This window comes from Pantherophis guttatus, chromosome 2 (genome assembly GCF_059756535.1).
Source record: "Pantherophis guttatus breed Tessera chromosome 2, ASM5975653v1, whole genome shotgun sequence".
In the NCBI taxonomy this organism is placed as follows: Eukaryota; Metazoa; Chordata; class Lepidosauria; order Squamata; family Colubridae; genus Pantherophis; species Pantherophis guttatus.
In genome coordinates, this window is record NC_142064.1 from 91689172 (window position 1) to 91711396 (window position 22225).

At 37.9% G+C, this 22225-nt stretch overlaps 1 protein-coding gene across 2 annotated transcripts in view; it reads left to right on the forward strand.

Annotated features, from left to right (window-relative positions):
* Positions 1 to 22225, forward strand: part of ABCA1 (ATP binding cassette subfamily A member 1) — a 119172-nt gene that overhangs the window by 10430 nt on the left and 86517 nt on the right. The window contains exons 1-3 of one of the 2 annotated variants that reach the window (XM_034410667.3): positions 11151 to 11241; positions 13268 to 13406; positions 20392 to 20485. In XM_034410667.3, the coding sequence (XP_034266558.2) occupies positions 13341 to 13406; positions 20392 to 20485 (160 nt within the window). In that variant the 5' untranslated portion in view covers positions 11151 to 11241; positions 13268 to 13340. Of the gene's footprint in view, positions 1 to 11150; positions 11242 to 13267; positions 13407 to 20391; positions 20486 to 22225 lie in introns of those variants that run through there. The other variant, XM_034410665.3, reaches the window with a different exon arrangement.

The following is a 22225-nucleotide window of genomic DNA, read 5'->3' on the forward strand; positions in this document are numbered from 1 at the left end:
TACTTAATCTTTTTTCTGTTTTGTCATCGTCTGACCGGCAAAGGGAAAAGTTTGCTACTTTTGAATTTTTTTGCATTGCTCATTTGATGAAAGCACATGAGTCTGTGTAATGTGGAAAAAGAAGAGAGAGAGAGAGCTATTAGAAACTTCTTATTTATTGGCCCAGATCTTTTATTTCAGATAACTGCTTGGAAATCATTCTTAAATTAATTGAGTGAAGGACACAGGTTTTTTTTCTCTTCACTTTGTTGACTCTGATAGAGAGTTAATGTGATTTTAAAGATAATATGACTGTGTATATGCGGAGAGAATCCTTTTCTAGATGTGATGGATTTGAGCTAGTTTTCAAGAACATTCTTTTGGAAAAACAAACTTTAGTCAGCATCTGCTGACCATAAGGTTCAGAGTTCTCTTTAGATCAGCTCTCTGGCTTTCTCTTCTAGCAAACAAAGGAGTGCAGTAGAAATAAAAAAAAATAAAATCACATCTAGTGCCTTCCACGAAGTCAGAGAATTTTCACACCTGTAGCAGGCTGAATTGATAAATAAGCCCTAAATCAAATCAAATAAAAGTTTTAGAGGATTAATAGGGAAAGTTATAAATCTATGGTAAACTATAATCTGCCCATCAAGTTGGAATGTTCATTTTTGTACATAACATTACCAATAATTTTGCATTTCTTTTGTCCCTTAAAGTGGAACCAGTATTTCAATAAAAATGATGCAATCGCATTAATGTGATAAATTAAACATTGTGAAACTAGTGTGCATCCTACCTTCTGCTATTTGAAGATAGAACAATGCAAGGCAGAGCAAGAAAGAGAGATGTTTAAAAATACTGTACTGTTTTCTTGACAACATTGGGTTTACATTCATAGTACAAGAAATGCAAAAACATTGCTCAGATACTGGCATTATGTGATACTTAAGAGAATAACATGTATGCATTTATGGTCAGGGATTACATAATGTACATTATCCTAAGAACTAAACTAAAAATGGTTAAATTTAAAACTTTTTGCAGTAGCAGTCACGTTGCTGCAATAAAGCAGTAAGGTTGCATGTTGAATTGCAATAGTACTTGAATAAAAGCCAGCCTCTTGGAGATTACCATTGATTTATCTGTTCAAAGGATAAGAATTCAGTCTCTGTTTTAATAATAGGTTGGTTAGTAAGGGTATAAATAGATGCCTGCATCATATTGAATAGAAGGATCAGTGGAGAAGATTGTAGGCAATTGATTCAACTTTTGAAGGCCAAAGATGGAGGATGGAGAAATGACACTGGGCATGCCATACAATTTCCCTTCTAATAATGAAAGCCAGTTTGGTGGAGTGGTTAAGATGCTGGCCTTGAAACTGAGAGTCTGTGAGTTCTAGTTCTGCCTTAGGCATGAAAGCTGGATGACTTTGGGTCAGTCAATCGCTCTCTCTCTCTCAGCCCAATTTACCTCACAGGGTTGTTGTTATGGAGAACATAGGAGCAGGAAAGAGTATTAGATATGTTTGTCACTTTGAGTTACTTATACAGTAATAAAGGCAGGATAAAAATCTGGTAAATAAATAAACGATAAACGTTATCCTTTGCTGAGGGCAAGTTAGGAGATTACAGGGAAGGGCCTCCAAATAACTTGGAGTTATACAATTTTGGGCTGAAGCCTAGACTTTTGTGTAGATACATAGTACATCCATGAGCCAGGCAGTTGTGGATATTCCAGTATTTCCATACAGAAGTCCAATGTAATGACTCACATTCTTCAAAGCCTCTTTCCTTAGCTTTTCTTGATCTGTTTATATATTTGATCAGTATTGCCAAACAGGATATACGTCTCAGTGTGAGAAGGAAGGGTTTGCACATTTAAGACTTAAAGAGGAATGAGCTGATAGATTGCAATCCTGTAGGATTCTTCTTAATGTAGTTGCTGCCCTTTAACCTCTATATATCCCTAGAGCATATTTTGTGCAGAGCAGTGTTTAATTTCCCCTGGGGCAAATAACTATCTATTAACTTAATATGGAAGGTAATAAAAGAATATAACCAGTGACCTAACCTCTGGGGTCCAGGTTAATCCTCCAAGTTACAGGACATATTTTAATTCCTTCCTTTAGTGCCTAAAGTACACCTCTATTTTATGGCACAAAACTCAAAATTAGCCATTAAGAACAGAGCCACACTCCCATCCAATTGCCCCATCTTTTCATATGTTGGCTTGGATTTCAAGGTGTCTGCTGTGTCTGTCATTTTATAGTATAATATCCAAACTGTTGATGGAACTTTCCCACCCCAAAACGCTGCTATGTAGAATGTTGCTGCTGATGTTAAAAATATTGGGCAAACTCAGAGTTGTTTAGGATCTTGTGCCTGACGGACTGTTTAATATTACCTTCTGAAATGAAACATGTTTCTTCATAGTTTTATCCCTGAGATAAAAATTTGACCAGCTGTTGTAGAATTTTTAGAAATCATTTGGAGAGCTTTACACATGCAATATTTAGCAGGGATTCCTGGAAGGCCAATTCTAATTAAAAAAAAGGGCACAGAATGTGAAGTCGAAACTTTGATCAGATATTCCCGAAAGGGAGGACATGAACTGATACTAAAGTTAGAGTACATGTTTGTGTTCCAGCCTTGTATCTCAAGAAACAAGCCTCACTGCATGTGAGTAGATAAGGTTGTGTGAGTACTATATTGTGCCAAAAATTCATTACGAGAAATGCCTCTACTCAAATTTGCCTCTTCTGTAAATATTATTATTTTGAAAAATATATTAACCAAAATTTTGAAGACAGCTGTAGACCGATTCTGGTCTACTATATATCCTGGCTGTGAAATACCTTTATTATAAGGTTGTGATATGGCAATCTTTTTGATAACATGCATTTTTAAAAAAAGTTTGTCCAAGCATTTTTAAAATTTGTTTCTTTGGTTTCTTTTTCCTTTCAAAGAGCTGTCAACGTGACTTTCTCAAACATACTATTCCTTTTTTTAGTGAATTTCTTCCTAAAAACAAGATGGTGACAATTTAGAGAACATACATACAGATCTTTATAGAGTATATTTGCATCTCTTTTATTTATACTTTAACTTTCACATAATAGAGAAACAGATTAAATTTGGAACTTGTTGTTGCAGTAAATTTCTATGTGGGGAAGGCAGGGTTGGATCAGATGCTGCCCCAAATCCTTTCCTCTCCATAGTCTATGATTCAACATTACTTTGAGAGTAGGAAAAAAAATGGGTAGAACCCATTAATGTGGAAGAGATAACATTTTCTGGCCTTATAATGATTTTGAAGGAAGAGATTGCATCAGAATCAGACCCACATAGTATAAAAGATTCAACTAGAGGAAATTTCCCTTTTCTTCATTTTGTATATAGAAAAAAGTATTGGCAGTAAAAAATTGAAAAAAAAAAATCCTGTTCCCACATCTTAAAAACAGTACTTCTTGAATATAAGCTGTCTTCTTTGCGGCCAATGTTGATCTCTCATTTTCACTGGTTAATGTTTGGAATTTGAAAGTTCAGTTATTTTATGAAATATATAAATGCACCTGAATGTTTTGTGATAATATGTGGCTAGAAGAGAATATCAGTGGAAATGCTGCTTGTCTAGTTGAATGCCCTTCAGTCTGTGTTGAGCTCATAATCCAAATAAGTGCATTTGCTCATTTTTCATGTTACGAGCTCAGTGATAGAAATATTATGATGTTGTAGCGCTGAGATAGGTTTGATAGATAGCCAAACCTAATTTATATCCTTTCAGACTTGCTCATTTTTCTCAGTTTCAGAAAGGATATGTAAATCTGTTAAGGCACAGAATTACAACATATGTTAGAAGTTTCGATCAGGGTTTGATTCAGATCTAGCTAATTGGATGCCAGAAATTCAAGAGGCACAGAACCCTACTTCTAGCTGAGAATCAAACTAATTTCCTTAATTGCCATGTTGTTTGTCTTTCCTAAGAGTGTTTGCTTTGAAAGATACAGCACAGCATTTTGGCGTGTTCTGGATTATACCTATACATAATACTACATATAGGAGCAGGCATATCTTGGTAACAGGATTGATGTTTTGCATCTAGAAGATCTCAAAGACAGTTCCTGGTTCCTCCAGATATTGCTGGGTGAAAATATGATCTATCAGAAATCCTAAAGAATGTGTATATATTTCTGAGCTGGATACCAATGAATGTATTTATCTCTGGATGTACTTCCTGTGTCACCATATTTCTGTATTTGATCCTGTAAGCTTGCTGTCTACAGCTCCTTTGGTTTAATCTGTACAAGTGGGACATGGCCAAGAAAGAACATTCTTGCACATGGATGAAGGTATCCAGGCTATCCTTCAGAACTGCCTACCAGTGAATAATTTCAATTTGATGCCTTGCTTGTCAAAATATGCTTACCTTTTCTTTCATTTCTGTTTTGCATTATTCAACTATTATGGATCAAGACAAGACACTGAAACAATGCAAACTGGTGTTTTTCCTTCAAAGACTATTTTGGTGGGTGAATGTTACTAGAATATTAGATTTAATATTTGGTCAAAGAATATTGCCATATAACTGCAGAAGGTTTTTTATCAGAAGAAGCAAACACAAGAAAAAAAATGAAAGAGATGCATACATATGCAAGGCACATATACATCAGTAAACTCTTGGCTTCTTGCCTAAAATGGTCAGTGCAGGATAGGCATGTCCGCTTGTTTCTGCTAAATATATGGATTGGCCAGGGGTGGGTTCTACTTAACTTTACTACCAGTTTGAAGTGGGAGTGTGCACTTCTGCACATGCGCAGATGACCTATGATGATATCGTGGCAGGTGGGCAAAGCCTCCCACCGGTTGTACCACCGGTTCTATAAAACTGGACAGAACCAGGAGCAACCCACCACTGGGATTGGCCTTCTACATAAAAATAATCATACACACATATACACAAATACTTTTAAATTTGAAATAAATTTCCAAAAAAGGAGAAAAAAAGAAAACATCTGATAATGGAGGAATGTCTACCAATCAGGGAAAGGAATTCTTTCTGTCCCCATTTAATTTTTAGTTTTTGAATTAGTTGTCAGGTTTTTTTTTCCTTTTAATCTATAAGACATGATGATATAGCTGGTGAATTGTATCTGTCATTGTTGATGCAGAAGCTGTTAACAGTGATGCCGTTGGTCTGGTTAGTAATGTTGGAGAGCTTTTTGTAATAATGCGATGACGACGTTATTGGGCTTCAACAGGTAATCCTCCCAAACACGTGTAACAAATGTTTCAAAGAATGTGAAGTTAAGCATAACCAAGCTAGGATCCAATCTGCGTCAGTCACCAGGACTAGAGGTTTTGTCTTCCAAGCTTTCGGGCTTGTGCTGGAGCCCATCCTCAGGGATGTGTGTGTGACCATGTTAAATAGGTTAAAGTCATATCAGGGACACCCTACCAGAGAGATCAAGGTGAGTTCTATCTTGGAGTAAAGATGGGATAAAATGTTCCATATAAAAAATAAAACATCGGGCCAACAAACTCAAATCTGTTTTGTGTGTTGGCATACTGTATATCATACTGTCAGGTTCCTCTGCATAGCTGTACAAAAAAGACAGAGGTACAGGGTGGCAACACTAAATAATATGGTGATACTTCAGCATAGATGGCTGTCATCACCTTTTCCTGGGTGTGCCTACTGTCTTTGGTAGAAGAGCTCAACTGCCAGCTCACAACATCAGGTCCACAAAACCAGCAGGCGGAATCTTATCGTGGACTCTGTCTTCATCTATTGCAGTACATCAGGTACTGTCTCAGAGCCCATTCAGTTTGTGCTGAAATCACTGGCTAAAGAAGAAGGGAGAATAAAGAAGTGTTCCAGCATAGAGTCGCTCTGTGGGAAGAAATGACACAGGCCAGACTAATGAAGCCGTGGTTCCCAAGGAAATGCAGTCAGTCTGTCAAGATTCTTGTAAAATAGGCGACCAACAATAAAGCCGTTTTGATCTATTCATCGTGGTGTTCTGGTTCCTTGTGCCTTAAACAGATGGCAAGCATTCTGAGATTCCCCGATGCTCAGCTTGCTTCTATAGAAGTAAAAATAAGGCCAAGATGTCAACGAAATGACCTGGGAATGGACCTTCTGTATGGTAGCCCCCACTTTTTGGAACCTTCTCCCCACCAGAGATATGTGCAGTTCCCTCTCCCCTCCTTTTGCATTTTGAAAGCAAATTCAATCTGCTTTATTTCAACGAGCTCTCATCTGTAGCTGACTTGATTGTAGTTGTCTGTCATAGGTGTTTTGGATTATATGAATTGTTTTTAACTGCCTCCTCTTTGTGTTTGTAATTTTTATTTCCTGTGTTGTGGGCTGCCCTTTTGGGATTTGGGCAGGTTATAAAGACTGTCAAATAAATAAATAAACAAATAAAGCTTGGGGATTATTGTGAGGCATGAAATACTAAGCCTATAGTATTTGACTGATACATTCATTTATTTATTTTGATTTTATTTATATCCTGACTTTATTATTTTTATAAATAACTCAAGGTGGCAAACATAACCCTCCCTCTTCCTTTTTTCTCTGCAACAACAACCTTGTGATGTAGGTTAGGCTGAGAGAGATTGACTGGCCCAGTCACCCAGCAGGTTTTCATGCCTAAAGCAGGACTAGAATTCACAATCTCCTGGTGTCTAGTCTGGTGCCTTAACCATTTATCAATGGAAACTCAGGTGGAAAAGCTTAAAAGTCAGCATAAGTTCTGATCATCTAATTACAGCATTTCCAAATGTAGGAACCCACCCCTCTCCTAGAAGAATGAAATTTTCTAGGAAATATTAAAAAGGCAGAATATTATACCTCCCTGGATGAGAAAAGGAGAAACATGCTCTTGGAAAGCAGCCCCCACCTTTGTTAATAGCCCCAGAAAGACTGGGCCATCCTATCTACAGGACAAAAGGTTGGGCCAGTTTATCTACAACACAAAAGACCTTCACCCTCAGGATGTAATAGGATTAGCCCTCTACCCATCTCACCACATGGCACCTGGGAAGATTACATCACCCAGCAAGATTCAACCAAGCCTGGGACTCAAGACAACCTACAAAGTTACCCCTGCATGGCCACATGGCAGTCTGACAACCAATCAGAATACATTTCTTTCACAGTAACAGGAAGCAAGTTCAAAGCCCAAGAGAGGGTATAAATATTTCTCACTCTCCACTCCATGTAGTCAGCTACCCAGGACTTCAAACCATGTGATCCTGTCCACCATTAAACCATCTTTCCAAACAGCTTCCATGTTTCCAGTGTCTTTCTCCCCACTAGGAATTGAAACCAGATGGACATTTCTTCCAACACAAGTTTAGAATTAGACGAATGATTGCACAATACATTTTAAATCTATACAGTATTCAGTTTATTATTACAGTTACAGACCAGAGACAAGAACAAATAAAAACATTCAGTAAATATACAATTAAATTTTTTTAGTATAAAATAATAAATAACAGCTAAAATCTATGATAAAATCCACTGTCAATTATACATGGTCTATACTTAAATGACAATCCACCAACTGTGTGGTCCATAGTCAGTTTAATACTAAAACGGAAAGGAATAAGCAGTGCAACAGGTTTGCCACATTTGTTGAATAAAATAAAAAATATAGTAGGTTATAATTTAAAAAAAAAAAAAACAAATCTGATTAGTCCACGTCTTCAATTCTGGAAATTCTTAAAACAGCTGGGTATATCATCACTTCATTTATCTGATAACAGCTCAGCCAGAGAACTCGAGGTTCAAAGTTTGCATCCACCGCTGACACTTGTGACACAGACAGCCTTTGGCTGCGGTTCTTCCTAGTGCATTGTCAGTGAGCTCTTCCAGTTGGCCGTACTACTTAAAATTGCTTTACAGCTTTGGGTAAGCCTTTCGATCTTAATGAGTTTGGGGGTTTGCTTGTTCTTTGAAATTCTTTTCATTTCATTCATGAATTTCATGGACGATTTTCCTTGTAGCTGATCCATTCGGGAATTTCATGCGGAAGTGGAATATAACGGCAAACGCAGGACATTATACATTTTAAATATGAAACAGATCAAGGCTTTGACACCAGCTTAGAATTTCATGCTGTACAATTTTTCTGTCCCCTTTTTTTCTTTTCTTTTCTTTTGATGAAGATTGGGGTGTTTGATTGATTTCATTTGCATTTTCCTTTACATGCGATAGGGGAAAACGTCTGCTTTTTGACAAATTTTCTTTTCTTTTAATCATTCCGATTCTTTGAAACGGGCTGGACAAACCCCTGCAGTTTTCTTGGCAAGATTTTGCAAAAAGGCTGAGAGAGTGGGACTGGTTCAATGTCACCAAATGGCTTTGTGCCCAAGGTGGGACTAGAACTCCCAGTCTCCTGGTTTCTAGCCTGATTCCTTAACTTCCATCCTAAACTTTATTTCCATATTGATAGAGAATAAGACAAATGTTTGGGGGGGGGGATCTAATTCTTTTAAGACAACTCCACACCATCTCCCCGCAAGTTACTATGCTCAAGACAATGTCTTCGATTTCCATAATTTTCTGTTGTCTTCCCAGAATATATGCAGGATGCCCAAATTGTGTGTATATATCTTCCCCAGTTAAGGCCATTGGATTAGTTACAGCAGAATTAGAGAACAGTATCTTCCAGATGTTTTAGACTCTGTGAACAGTGTATTTCAGTATTGCTAGTGAAAAGTCTGTAGCTGCAGCCAAACAAAATATGTGGCAGCACCAGATTGCTTACTCTGGTGTAGAGGAACGGAATATAGAATGCTTTCGTATATGTCTACACATGCATGCAATTGTCTAATTAGCCTGTTTAGGAGATGAAAATCTAGAACCTGCTTGCTTGTAAATGTCTCTGGGACTTTTGATAGCACTCTGTGGTTTCATTTTAAGGTTTCTGGAGCAGGGTAAACACCTGTTCAATTAAAAAAAATCTCCATGAGCCGCAGACATTGCTGGTGTGAACAAATTTGCCTTCCAAACACAGCTATCTTAAGTAAATGTGGCAAATGTATTAGATGACTCTCATAAATACTTCTCTTTTCCGTTCTTACTGGAATGAACATTCCTAGTGGCAGGTAAGACATCACTGAGAAAAAAAGAGGGTTCATATGAACCAGCCACCTTGATAAAACTAAGCAGATCTGAATGATCATAAATTCTAAAGATTGTAAAGGCTTGAAATATGGCAGGATCTTTGCTTCAAGTACTTTTTTCAGATTTATTTTTAAAATTTGAGAAAGTGCAGATTATATTGATTGTGGGGACAGCAGGATTTCCAAGCATGATTGTAGGAGCAGGTAATGCTTACAGCCAAAACTAACATAAGCTACAGCAGCAAAGCAGTTTTTACAAATAACAAAGTTCAATCTGATTGCCCAGAGTTCAGAAATCTCTTACAAGTCATCAGATTCTTACCTGCATCAGTATCTTTTAACTATTCAGCATTTTTGTGGAGAAAATGTATCTTATATAGTCATTAGGAATAAAAAAAAATAATTCAATGACAGATAATCAATTAATCAATGACATATAATTAATTAATCAAAATGACCGGTTGGATAGCCTTGGTTTATTCTCATGCGACATTAGCAGTAAATGTTTGCATGCATATGAATGAGAGCTAAGTTAGGGCCATGGAGAATTTACAGCAGTGCACAGAAATAAAAATTTAGAGACTGGGGCTCCCTCTTTCTTTATAGCAGTTTGTGCAAAACTGGACTGGTGGTAAGACTTTTTGGTCTCTTATCAAATGTGAGCTTTGATTTAGCTAATGATTTCTTTGGAGTTAAAATCAGTGATTTGGGAGCATAATTATTTTCAAGTCAAACACTGGTTGCAATACAAGCTGGATCCAACCTTTGATCCTGATTATGAAAGAGCTTCAGCTAATTTTGCCCTGGAAGCTGGAACCTTTTATCTGTTCTCTGGACAAGGACAGCACATCAGAAAGAGCACAACAAGCTGTGGCCCTCAAGCTTTATTCCACTAGGAAAAGGGAAAAGAAACAAGGGCTGTAATCCACCATTCTTTGTCCTTCATTCCAAGGGTAGATAAAAAGTCCTTTAAAGATGCAGATGAAATTAACAAGTACATATCCTCAGAAGATGGAGGCCTGCTAAATAGTCAGAACAGGCAGAAACCTCTTGGGGAAATCCATGCAATTGTGGTAGTTGCACAACCACAGCGCGCCACAAAGTGCATTTTTATCCTACCATCTAGATTTCTCCATAATTTTGACTATACTATAAACCTGCCAGCCTTGGGCTCCTTCCTTCCAGATGTCACGGATGAACTCTGGACCATTTGAAACCATACTTAATCTTGGCATCTCTGGAAGGGCAAGGCTTGATCTTTTGGCGAGAGGGGAAGTGGGGACGGTTTAGAGATAACAAAATAAAGTACTGTTCTCCAGGAATGACTTAAAAAAATGATGATAATTTCACAAAAGAATGATGGTTGGGTAAAGAGCCAGATTTCAAACATGATTAAACTTGTTTTGAGTCAGCAAGCAATGTCTCCTCTTGGACTTTTATAAGCTTGCCTAGTTGCTGATTAAATAGTTGTTTTCTCTGGAAAACAACTTCTTTTTGTTTTCTTCTCATACAGGTCTTTCTTTTTTTGTCTCAGTCAAAGAGCAGGTAGCTATCCTGTCCTTCATCCCAAAGGCTGTTGAATGTTTGCTTAATACAGGACTGAACTCAGAAAGAATAGCTATCCCAATTTAATTTTAATTTCCACCTCTGTTCTGCTCTAAAATATACTGTAGAGCAGCAAAAAGCATAGGTAATAGGCACACCAATTGGATGATATAACTAGTTTTAGATTCTTATGAAAGGCCAGAAATAAATCTTTCTGGGGGATTTTTAAACAAATTCAGCATTACAAGTTTTCAGCAGTTATCAAAATGTATGCTTGCCATGAAAAAAGAAGAAAAAGAGAATCCTTTAATCTTTAATCTTTTGCTGGCTCAGTTTTGGACCTGAAGCTGTGGCAGAGGTTGGGTCAGTTCTACAGAGTCTCTGCTCTTAGAAGGTCTTTTTGAATTTGTGTTTGAATTTCCATATTGTCTTTTAGAACCAGAATACGAAGCAAACAAGTATATTAGAGAAACCAACTGTAAACTGTTATCACTCCAGCTGTAGCAGAGCTTAGGACTCAGGGGCAGACAATTTATTGCAGGAGACCATAGATAAAGTTCCCAGAATTTTCAATTAAAAGGTAAGATTCTAAAATAAACAAGGCCACGCTAACTTATGGTTGTCCCAACTCAATATTGTTCAGATTGTTGGCCTGCCAAATATCATGACATGATGGGAAACTCTTGCCACTTTTGGTGGATCTGATCTCTTGTAATGTCTGTGTGTGAGAGGACCAACAGAGAGAAGAATAGGGTATGAGGTGGCCCATGTTCATTGTTTAGATATACTTTTTTTAAAAAAAAGAGCTTAGCATGTACAACAGAGAACCTTCAGGGATTGACAACATATCTCACAGCCTTTACTTGGATAGTAAATAATGGAAGCAACTAATAAAACGTAGAGGAATTGAGTGTTAAAATTCAGGGTTCTTCATGAGGATTAGGGGTCTATCCCTTTGTCAAGAGTTGGGAGACCTTGAGTTTTAGTGCTGCCAGTCACTCTCTCTCAGCTTCAGAAAAGAAAAGAAAGAAAGAAAGAAACAGGAAGCTACCCCTGAAACCATACTTGACTCCTGAAAGATACCTGTCCATGTACCTTCCAGGAACAAAGTATATACATTTATGTGTATTTGCTAATAATTTTTTTAAAAAAAAGGATTTTGAAGAGCTTTCTAGAACCCTGAAGAAATATGGCTAAGAAAACTGCACAGTTTGGGACTCATTTATGGGTGTTGAAGAAAAAAGATTTGATGCTCTTAGATTTTCATGTATAAACACGTATGAAGCAGTGGTGGGATTCAAATTTTTTTACTACCAGTTCTGTGGGTGTGGTAGGCGTGGCTTGGCTTGGTGGATGTGGCTTGGTGGGTATGGCAGGGGAAGGATACTGTAAAATCTTCATTTCCTCCCCACTCCAGGGGCAGGTTACTGTTTCCTCCCGATCAGCTGGGCCTCAGGAGGCAGAGAATAGATGGGGGTGGCCCAATCAGAGGTGGTATTTACCAGTTCTCCGAACTACTCAAAATTTCTGCTACTGGTTCTCCAGAACTGGTCAGAACCTGCTGAATACCATCTCCGGTATGAAGTGAGACCCAAAGCGTTCTGCTTAAGGGGCAGAGTCAGAACATTGCTTTCTTTCATTGTAACTGCTCTTTAAGAGGCCAGCTGAAAGGTTTGTTGCCTCTTCACACCAATACAGCTCTGCTGAGGAGAGGAGAAAGAAAATGGGGAGCGCAAATAACTGGGAGCAGGCTGGCTCAACAATTAGCTAGAGAGAGTTGACTCCTTGTTTGGAAAGGGCAGCTCATTATCAGCTATATAATAATTGTAGGAAGAGGCATTTACGAAATTGCAGTCTCTTGTGACAGAAAGACGAGGGTGACTTTTGGTTTCACAGGCTGTGTTTGAAAAGAGAAGAAAGAGACTCTGTTTGCCTTTTGCATATAATGGAGGGATGCAGTTATCAACTAATTGAGAGTCACTGAAAACAACAGCAATAGCAGTAACGCTTAGACTTATAGACTGCTCCCTAGTGCTATACAGCAGGGGTTTCCAATCTTGGCAACTTTAAGACTTGTGGGTTTCAACTCCCAGAGTTCTCTGGGTGTTGCCAAGGTTGGAGACCCCTGCTATACAGCACTCTCTGGGTGGTCTACAGGTCTACAGAGTCAGCCTATTGGCCCCAACAATCTGGGTCCTCATTTTACCAACTGAGTCAATCTTGAGACGATCAGGACTGAATTCCTGGCTATGGACAGAGTTAGCCTGCAATACTGCATTCTAACCGTTGTGCCACCAAAGGTCAGCTCCCTTTGCTTTTGAAACAAGCAAAAGGTTTGCGGAGACAGCAATGTTTTCCCATTTTTTCCTCCATCTTGAGGGTGGGAGGCAAGCACATTATTGGTTATGTAAAGGAAAAACATCAGTGATGGTACTGCCACAAGGAGATGTTTGAGAAAAGCATTGGAGGACAATCCTGCTTTTCGTAGAATGAAGAGGGGTAAAAAAGGGGAACCAACAGTTGAAGCATCAGGGAGGACAGGTTGCTATTTAAAAGGATTTTTGGTTTTTTTTTGAGGCTGTTAATCTCTTTTCTGTTCTTTCTAGTTGATGAGCAGCCACAGAGTTTCTGCTGTGTGCTGTTGCCATCAGAGGTGCTCCTGGAGTGTACGGAGGGAAGATGGCATTCTGGACACAGCTGGGTTTGCTCCTATGGAAGAATTTCACTTATAGGAGAAGGCAAACGGTAAGATCACACCATTGCTTTGTTTTGATAAAAGAGCCAACTCTGTGTTTTAAGAATTCCATAACTGGGACAATCATATTTCACTCTATCAATACACCATTTGGGCACAAATATGTAAGACTCCCTTTGATCTGGTTATATTTTATGATGTGGATTAGAGGGTTTATAGAAAGGAGCTGAGCCAATAAGTTCTTCAAAGAAATAAATTGTGTGTTGGATGTTAAGACAAGAAGCTGCAGTTATCTTTTACTTTCAGTAAAAGCAGATAGGAGGCAAGAAGGGCAGGGCACGGAGAAACTAGACTTGTTCTTAGTTCAACATCTAGAAAAACTGTTTTAAGAGTTCAGCTGTTGGAAATCATTTTTGCTCTGATCAGTCTAGCAAAAGAAAAGGTAAGCCCATACATAAGTTTGCTATTTCTCCATGAATGCTTTAGGGTAAAAATGGAGGCATAGTCACAAGTAGTAATAGCAATGGCAGTACAGCAATAGCACTTTGATTTATATACCATTCTATAAAGCGGTTTCCAGAGTCAGAAGATTGCCCCCAACAATCCGAGTCCTGATTTTACCAACCTCAGAAGGATGGAAGGTTGAGTCAACCTTGAACTGGTCAGGATCGAACTCGAGGCTGTGGGCAGAGTTAGCCTGCAATACTGTATTGTAACTACGGCTCAGGTAATACAATAGATGTGCCATACTGCTTAGCTTACACATTGTGAAACCTGCATAGGCTAAGCCTGGAAAAAGCAGAGGAATTATTACATCAATAACCCCAATCTTCTGCTTTGTGTTAATTACAGCTTTGTGAATTCCACTGCTTGAATCGATTAGAAACTATGGTGCAAACTATAGATCTATAGATCTATATCTATAGATATAGAGGTCATTAGAATGAGGAAGTCTGGCTTAAGCAGGGTATGACTTTATTACAGCAATTCTAGCAGTAATTTAAACAGAGGTGTTCAATACCTCCCATAGCCATAGCAATGGGAGGTATTGAACACCTCTGTTTAAATTACTGCTAGAATTGCTGTAATAAAGCAATAAAGTTACTGTAATAAAAGAGGATGAATAAAATCTGCATTGCAACTACTTTAGATTCCAATATGCTAGTACAGTTTAGAAAACAGAGTGGACTTAATAGGGTAAATACTTAACACTACCTTTTTGATACTCTTCAAAATAGTACAGGAAGTCTTCCAATGCAAATCTGAATAGTGGTGTTGACAGGAACATAGCTAGGTCAAAGCAATTATCCACACTTAGTTGTTCTTGAGTCTTTTCTGACAGGTCCTTTCTGATTCGTTTCCCCAGGTTCTTATAAGACTAGACATGAAAATAACGACGGTGATACTGTGCTCTTTAATTTCCCATTTACAGCGTGTGCCTTTGGACACTCCACAGACCTAATAATTTAGTAGTGACGTACTTGGCAATTTTATCCCATAGACTCTATTAGTAACAGTGGCTTCTTGGACTATGTTATGAGGAAAGATTTTTTAGCTCTGGGAGCTAAAGTCCTTCTGGTGATCTAACATAGCATCCATTCCATACCGTTTCTGGAACACTGTTGGATACTGTTTCAGTGACATCCTTCTCTTCCCCCAACTTTAAAATGGCCTTCTTTCTTCCCCGAAAGCAGTGAGGTCATCAGATGGGCCATCAAGGTAGAGCAAAGATGACACATCTTTTTTAATTAAAGGGTCAATATGTCAGCAATGATGTCAGCAATGACATATTGATGACCACATACCAACAGTCAGAAAGAGGAGCAGATATAAGTTAAGACATACTGACAAAGCCAATCCATGAGGCAGCCTTTATCTGAATCTTATGAAAGTTCAACAATAGTAAATGAGATGAAAAGAATTTACAATCTGACTCTCTTATTAGTCAAATCACTGCAAGGGTTGCAAGACAGGCAATGATCCAAATAGATCATATCCATAATTTAATTTCTCATTGCTTTTCAACTCATTACAGTAGTATTATTCAGCATGGCAAAGGATAAACTTTCTCTCTTCCTTTTCTTATACATAATTTTAGAGTGAATCAAACACTCTACTGAGTGAATGCAATGTACTTGAGTTCTTTTGTCTTGAAGAAGTATTAGGTGCATGTCAGAAATTGGGCAATTTTGGGGGTACATCATATACATTTTAAACACAGTTTTTATTTTGTGATTTTTGTCATTATTTCTGATTATTCTCTTGCATCATATTTGTTTTTATATGTTGGTTTTATACTTTAGTTATTCTAATTATTTATGTTTATTATTCATTTGTATCCCACTTTTATTATTTTTACAAATAACTCCATGCAGCAAACATACCTCCTATTTTTTTCCAGTGAGGTAGGCAGTGGTGGAATTCAATTTTTTTTACTACCAGTTCTGTGGGCATGGCTTGATGGGCATGGCTTGGTGGGGGTGGCAGGGAAAGGATACTGCAAAATCTCCATTCCCACCCCACTCTTGGACCAGCCAGAAGTGATATTTGCTGGTTCTCCGAACTACTCAAAATTTCCACTACCGGTTCTCCAGAACCTGTCAGAACCTGCTGAATTTCACCCCTGGAGGTAGGTTGAGCTGAGAAATAGAGAGTAACTGGCCCAAAGTCACCCATCTGGTTTTCATGGCTACGGTGGGAATTCACAGTTTTCCACTTTCTAGCCTTAACCACTAGATGAAACTCTTTGGCACTATATTAGTTTGATTTTAGTTTGGGCAGAAAGATAGTAAATTCATCAAGCTTCCCAACTACAGCTGTATAGGATTATATGGGTACTGTAGTCCAACATAGCTGGAGGGGCATAATGCTGATTAGTGCTTGGATTAAGTCCACTGTAGGTCTTTTGTCTCTGTTCCTTATTCTGCTAACAAGAGCACAAATAATTTGAACTGTCAATCTGCACAGTGAGCCAAGTTTTTAGGGATCGTGGGTATCTGCAGCAAGAGGGACAGGGCCGGGATGGGTCAAATAACAAAGTAGGTATCACTGTGTCATGATGAAAACTATATGGCTTGCATACTTGGGTGCAGCACTGGAATTCAAATATGAGAGCCCAGCTGACCTGACATTATTCTCACCCTATTGTGGTTTGTGCCAAATATTTATGTAAGGGACATAGAATTGGGTATATAATATAATGAATGAAGGATGTCAGAGCCTCCAAAATCCAGTGGACCCACTAATTGAAGTATGTATGTATGTATGTATGTATGTATGTATGTATGTATGTATAGTTAATATTTTGGGTTTCTTCCCGTGTAATTGTGGATATATCCCTAAAAGGTAGAAGCGACGTTTCGACAGAATCCCATCTGCCATCATCAGGCTTATGTCAGCAGTCTTTTGCAGTAACTGCCGTTGCTATTTCAAATATTTCAAAGATTTGAAATAGCAACGGCAGTTACTGTAAAAGACTGCTGACATAAGCCTGATGATGGCAGATGGGATTCTGTCGAAACGTCGCTTCTACCCTTTTAGGGATATATCCACAATTACACGGGAAGAAACCCGAAATATTAACTATACACACATACATACCCGTGAAAACTTACATAAACAAATATATATACATACATACATACATATATATACACATACACACACACACACACACAACATTAGGAAGATGAAGGCTTAGAGAAAGTTCACCTACATTTATCCCATTCATTCTGCCCTGCAAAAATATATATGGATGGCCTCCATATATTGCTGCAGGTTGGAGTCAGCAGTTTTGCCCATGGCTTTAGTCCATCAAAAACCTCTCTGAAGATAGATGGTAGGCCATACTTTGATACTTAAGTTTCCCACAACAGTAATCAGCTTCTTAGAGAGCTCTCCAGTTTTGAACTGATAAATGAGTAAGAAATGATGTTAGATTACAGTGAAGTATACTGTACAGGCCTATTTGCTTAATGTTTTTGAAGCTGCTTTCTCCCCGGAGGATTTGGCCAGAACCTAATTGGTCCTGGATGCCTTCCAGCAGTGCGGATGTAACTCTTGAGCTGCACACGTCAAGCTAAGCTCGGTATGTGCCTTTCATACTGCTTCCTTCAGCCACCATAGTTTGAAGAAGTGACAGGGAAGGAAATGCAGGCCAAGCTGTTTACTTGAGAGATTCTGATAGGAAAATCATGTTCAAACATCTCTTTAATAAGAAATTCATATCACATTGCTGCATTGGTAGTTGATTTTGGAATAATAAGACTTACTAACATTCTATTAAATAAATATTACATTAAACAGAATATTGGAATGTGGAGTACCCTTTATTTAGGATACTAGCTGCTCAATTTTCTTTCCTTTATTCTCTTCTGGCTTCTTTGTTTTCCCATCTTAATTTCAAATACCATTGACTCTAAGCATCTTTATTTTTATTGACTAGTTTTGGAGAATTCTACTTCCCCTGCACTTAATTTTTATGTTGTTTCAGCTCGTTGGGGTTTCTTTTAATAACACTTTCAAAAATCTCAATGCTAACAATGTTAAGATTTTTCTATACCCTTGTTTAACAACAGTAGATTGGGTGGTTGCCGTAATGAATTTGGATCTGGATATGGGCCCAATATCTGAAGATATTTTGAGAAGAATTTCCTCAATTTGATTACAAATTGGCCAATTTGCCTTGCAAGACAGTACTGTACTAATTGTAGAAGCAAAGACTGCTGATCCCCAGTTGTGAAAAGTGGATTAAGTTCCACGATTTCTACATCATCTGGGATACATGATTGGCAAAAGATTTTGCACCAATGAATGTAATGTTTCAGGATGAGATTTGTTTACAGTTTAGATTTTGCTGACTTACTGTAACATCGTCAGAGCTTGGATCTATGCTAAATGTCAATTATCTAATTTTAGATCCTCATCTTCATGCTCTAGTCTACATAAACATTGAACAACACAGTTCTTTCACCAACATGCCCACCATGGATAGTCAGTGTGTGTGGCTGATCTGATGAAGAATTTACTTTGCATGAAAATAGTTGATTTAGCATTCTGAATCTTTGAAAACATTTTCTGAAGGAAAAACATCAGAAATTACATAAGTAGGTGGAGGATTATGGAAGGGCTGCTGCAAAAGTTTCCTCCAGTGCATTTATATATAAATTTTCCATTTGGAATAATCATTTGGCATATACAGAAATCAGATATGTTTACATTCCATTATGTCACGGCATAATGACAGGGACTCCTCAGGGTGCCATCAGCCAGGCAGTGTCGGCTGGCGACCCCCAGGGGGAGGGCCTCTGTGGCAGCACCTGCCCTCTGGAACAATTTGCCCCCGGAGATACGCATGATACCAGATCTCCGGGCTTTTCGCCGTGCCCTAAAAACTTTTCTTTTCCACCAAGCAGGGCTGGCGTAAACCTCACCCCCCCCCCTTTTTTTTTGAGATGTTAGATTTTAATTGTCTATGGGTTTTAGTTGTTTTAAATTTTGGGCCAAAGTGTGTAATTCTTTTAATAAATTTTAAATTTTGTATTGGGATGTTTTTTATTTTGGCTGTGCACCGCCCTGAGTCCAGTAGGAGAAAGGCAGTATACAAATTTAATAAAATAAATAAAATAAATAAATAAATGTCACATGGAGAGGATTGGCATTCCAAAGGTTCATTAATACATTTGATTCACAGCCTGGATAATTTAATTTCCTTGTATTGTTGCGAGGTAACTGAGTCTAGACCAGCCTTACCTAGCCTGTCCATTTTGAGATAGCTGGATTACAACTATAATAACTGACTATTCTTTCCAGAATGATAGCTAAAGTTTTGTGTGTATATGTTATAAATACATGTAAATATATGCATATTTACAAAGGACTCAAAAATTATTTTTGAAAATAGACTCCAGTAAGACACCTGCACAAAAGGAGAAAAATGTTTGCAAAGAAGGGTCTGAAAAATAACAGATAATATTGAAACCTGCCTACAAAAGATCAAACACTATTCAGAGTTGGAAACAAAATAGCATGTGCTGGTTGTTTGATTTTTCGTTATATAATAAGTGCATAAGGTGAAAAATCCCCTGACATTTGGGAAACTTATGAAAAATAAAGGCTGCATTGAGAAAATTTACATAAGGTATCTTACAGGCATTAAACTTCAGTATATATTTACATTTTGGGGGAAATTGCATATGAAAGTTCAACTTAAGAGGGAAAATATGAATGAATAATGGGTATGGGCTGGAAACAAACCTTCCTCCATCTCATCCCATTCCTTGTTTAGTAGACAGGAATGCGGTAAAATTATTGCTTCATGAATTAATACAGGTAGTCCTCGACTTACAACAGTTCATTTAATGACCGATCAACATTACCACGGCACTTAAAAAAGTGACGTATGGCCATTTTTCACACTTATGACCATTGAAGTGTCCCTATGGTCACATGTTCAAAATTCAGATGCTTGGCAGCTGGTTCATATTTATGACCACTGCAATGTCCCTGGGTCATGTGATCTGCTTTTGTGACCTTCTGACAAGCAAAATCAATGGGGAAGTCAGGTTCACTTAACAACCGTGTTACTAATTTAACAATTGAAATGATTCACTTAACAACAATGGCAAGAAAAGTCATAAAATGGGGCAAAATTCACTTAGCAACTTACATTTTGGGCTCAATTGTGGTCATAAGTCGAGGACTACCTGTAGTCCAATTGGTCCAAGCGCATCAGGAAGGCACTGAATTGGGAAAAGCTACACCAAAGAGCAATCTTTTGTTCATAGAAGTTTTTTTTAAAAAAATCATACCTATGTCTACTTTTGTTTTCATTTGCTTCATCATACCAAGTATGTTAGTTAGTTTAGTTTACTTTATTGATTCACATATCAAAGTGCAGAGTTCCAGACACAAATTATTACTAAAATCCGATAAAAACAATTTAAAATGGAATTGGATAAAATACAATTTAAAATGAAATTGATCATACCAAGTATGGATACTTAGTAATCTGCTGTTTCTCCTCTTCTCTTCCAGGTCCAACTACTGATCGAAATCACTTGGCCATTGTTTATCTTCTTTATTCTGATGTCTGTGAGAGTGTCTTATCCACCTTATGAACAACATGAATGTAAGTTTTAAAAATGCCTGAGTTCTTCAGCTTTGGTGAAGGAGGAGTAAGTGAGAGGCAGATTGCATAAGGACTATTTCTGGCCTAGAAAGATGGAAGATAACAGGCCTGACAAAGGTTTGGGCCATCAGAGCAGTCTGTACTTGATCTTCAGACAGATAGCATGGTTCTTCAGATTTGCATATGGCCATAACAGCTCAAATCAGAGTTTTTATTGCAATTCATTTCTGATGTCAACAAATGCCATTGCTAAAGTTGCTCTGGCTTGACCACTATTAAGATTATAAAAACTCTTGCTAACATAACCCTGAAGGTTTCCTTAGAGCCTTGTGTTTAGTAGTACAATCCTAACCCTACGATGATTCCTTACAGGAGTGGTTCTCAAACATTTTGGTCTCAGGGCCTCTTTACATTCTTAAAAAGCATTGAAGACTTCGAAGAGCTTTGGTTTATATGGGTTATATCTATCAATATCGACTACATTAGAAATTAAAACTGAGAAATTTTAAAATATTTGTCTTTGCAGACCCCCTGAAAGGGTCTCAGAGATTCCCAGGAGTCTTCAGACCACACTTTCTGAACCACTGCTTTAAAATGATTTCTTTCACACCTTCACATATTATTTAAACAACAGAGCTGTGTTATTACCTGTAGCTATTTTGATGGATGTTTTTATTAATAAAAACTGTTGGCAAATAACAAATTAGTCTTACACAACAGAGAAATCCTAGGCATACAACAATGTGGGATATTTAATTGGCCTTCTTAAACTCTTGTATATACATACCAGTGGTGAGATCTAAAATTTGTTACTACTGGTTCTGTGGGCGTGGCTTGGTGGTGGGGGGTAATGTGACTAGGTGGGTGTGGCCAATTTTTTTTTTAAACGTTTAAAACCATTTTTTCTACAACCTCTTCAGCGAAAAATGCTTTCAAAAGGCTCTGACAATCCCAGCCGAGTTGCCTGATTGGCAGAGGCTTTTTCAAAAAGCCTCTGCCGATCAGGCAACCCGGCTGGGATCGTCAGAGGCATTTAAAAGAAAAAAACCCTTTGGCCGAAGAGATTGTAGAAAAAATGCTTTTAAAAGTAAAAAAAAAAAAAGCCTCTGATGATTGTGCGGCTCAGCTGGGCATGGGGCGGGGGGGGGGCAGGGATTTTTGCTACCGGTTCTCCGAACCACCCGCCTCCATTCCTACGGGAGCATTTCACCCCTGATACATACTATGAAGTAAACCTAATGGACTTCAACAGGATTTATTTCCTGACATAGATGACCATACAATCATGTGTATTTCTATGTTTCACATAGAAACATACATGATTGCTGGGTTGATATATATAAAAAGAAAGAATGCTACTCTATGTTCAGTAATAAGCTGCATTGTGTATCAGAGGCTAAAAGTGCTCATAATTTGTTGGGCAAGAATGCACTTAGCTCACATCAAACTAACAAGTTTTTTCAGGACAGCTGAAGGAACTTTGAGAATGGGATCAGTTCCTGAAACACAGAAACTTGTTCAATGTGTTCCTAGTTAGCTCTACTCAAACAGGATTTCCTTTTTCAAAAAATAGCAACCCTGTGGTATATTTCTCCATAATAATTCAAACTTCATTGGCTGGTTATAGAGAAGGGATTTCAACAGAGATGACTAGACCTGATGAAATCTCTCTTTCATAGCTTTTAATATTAATATACAGTAGTAAGTCAGTTAAGATGTCCAACTAAAGCCAGAAAAAAC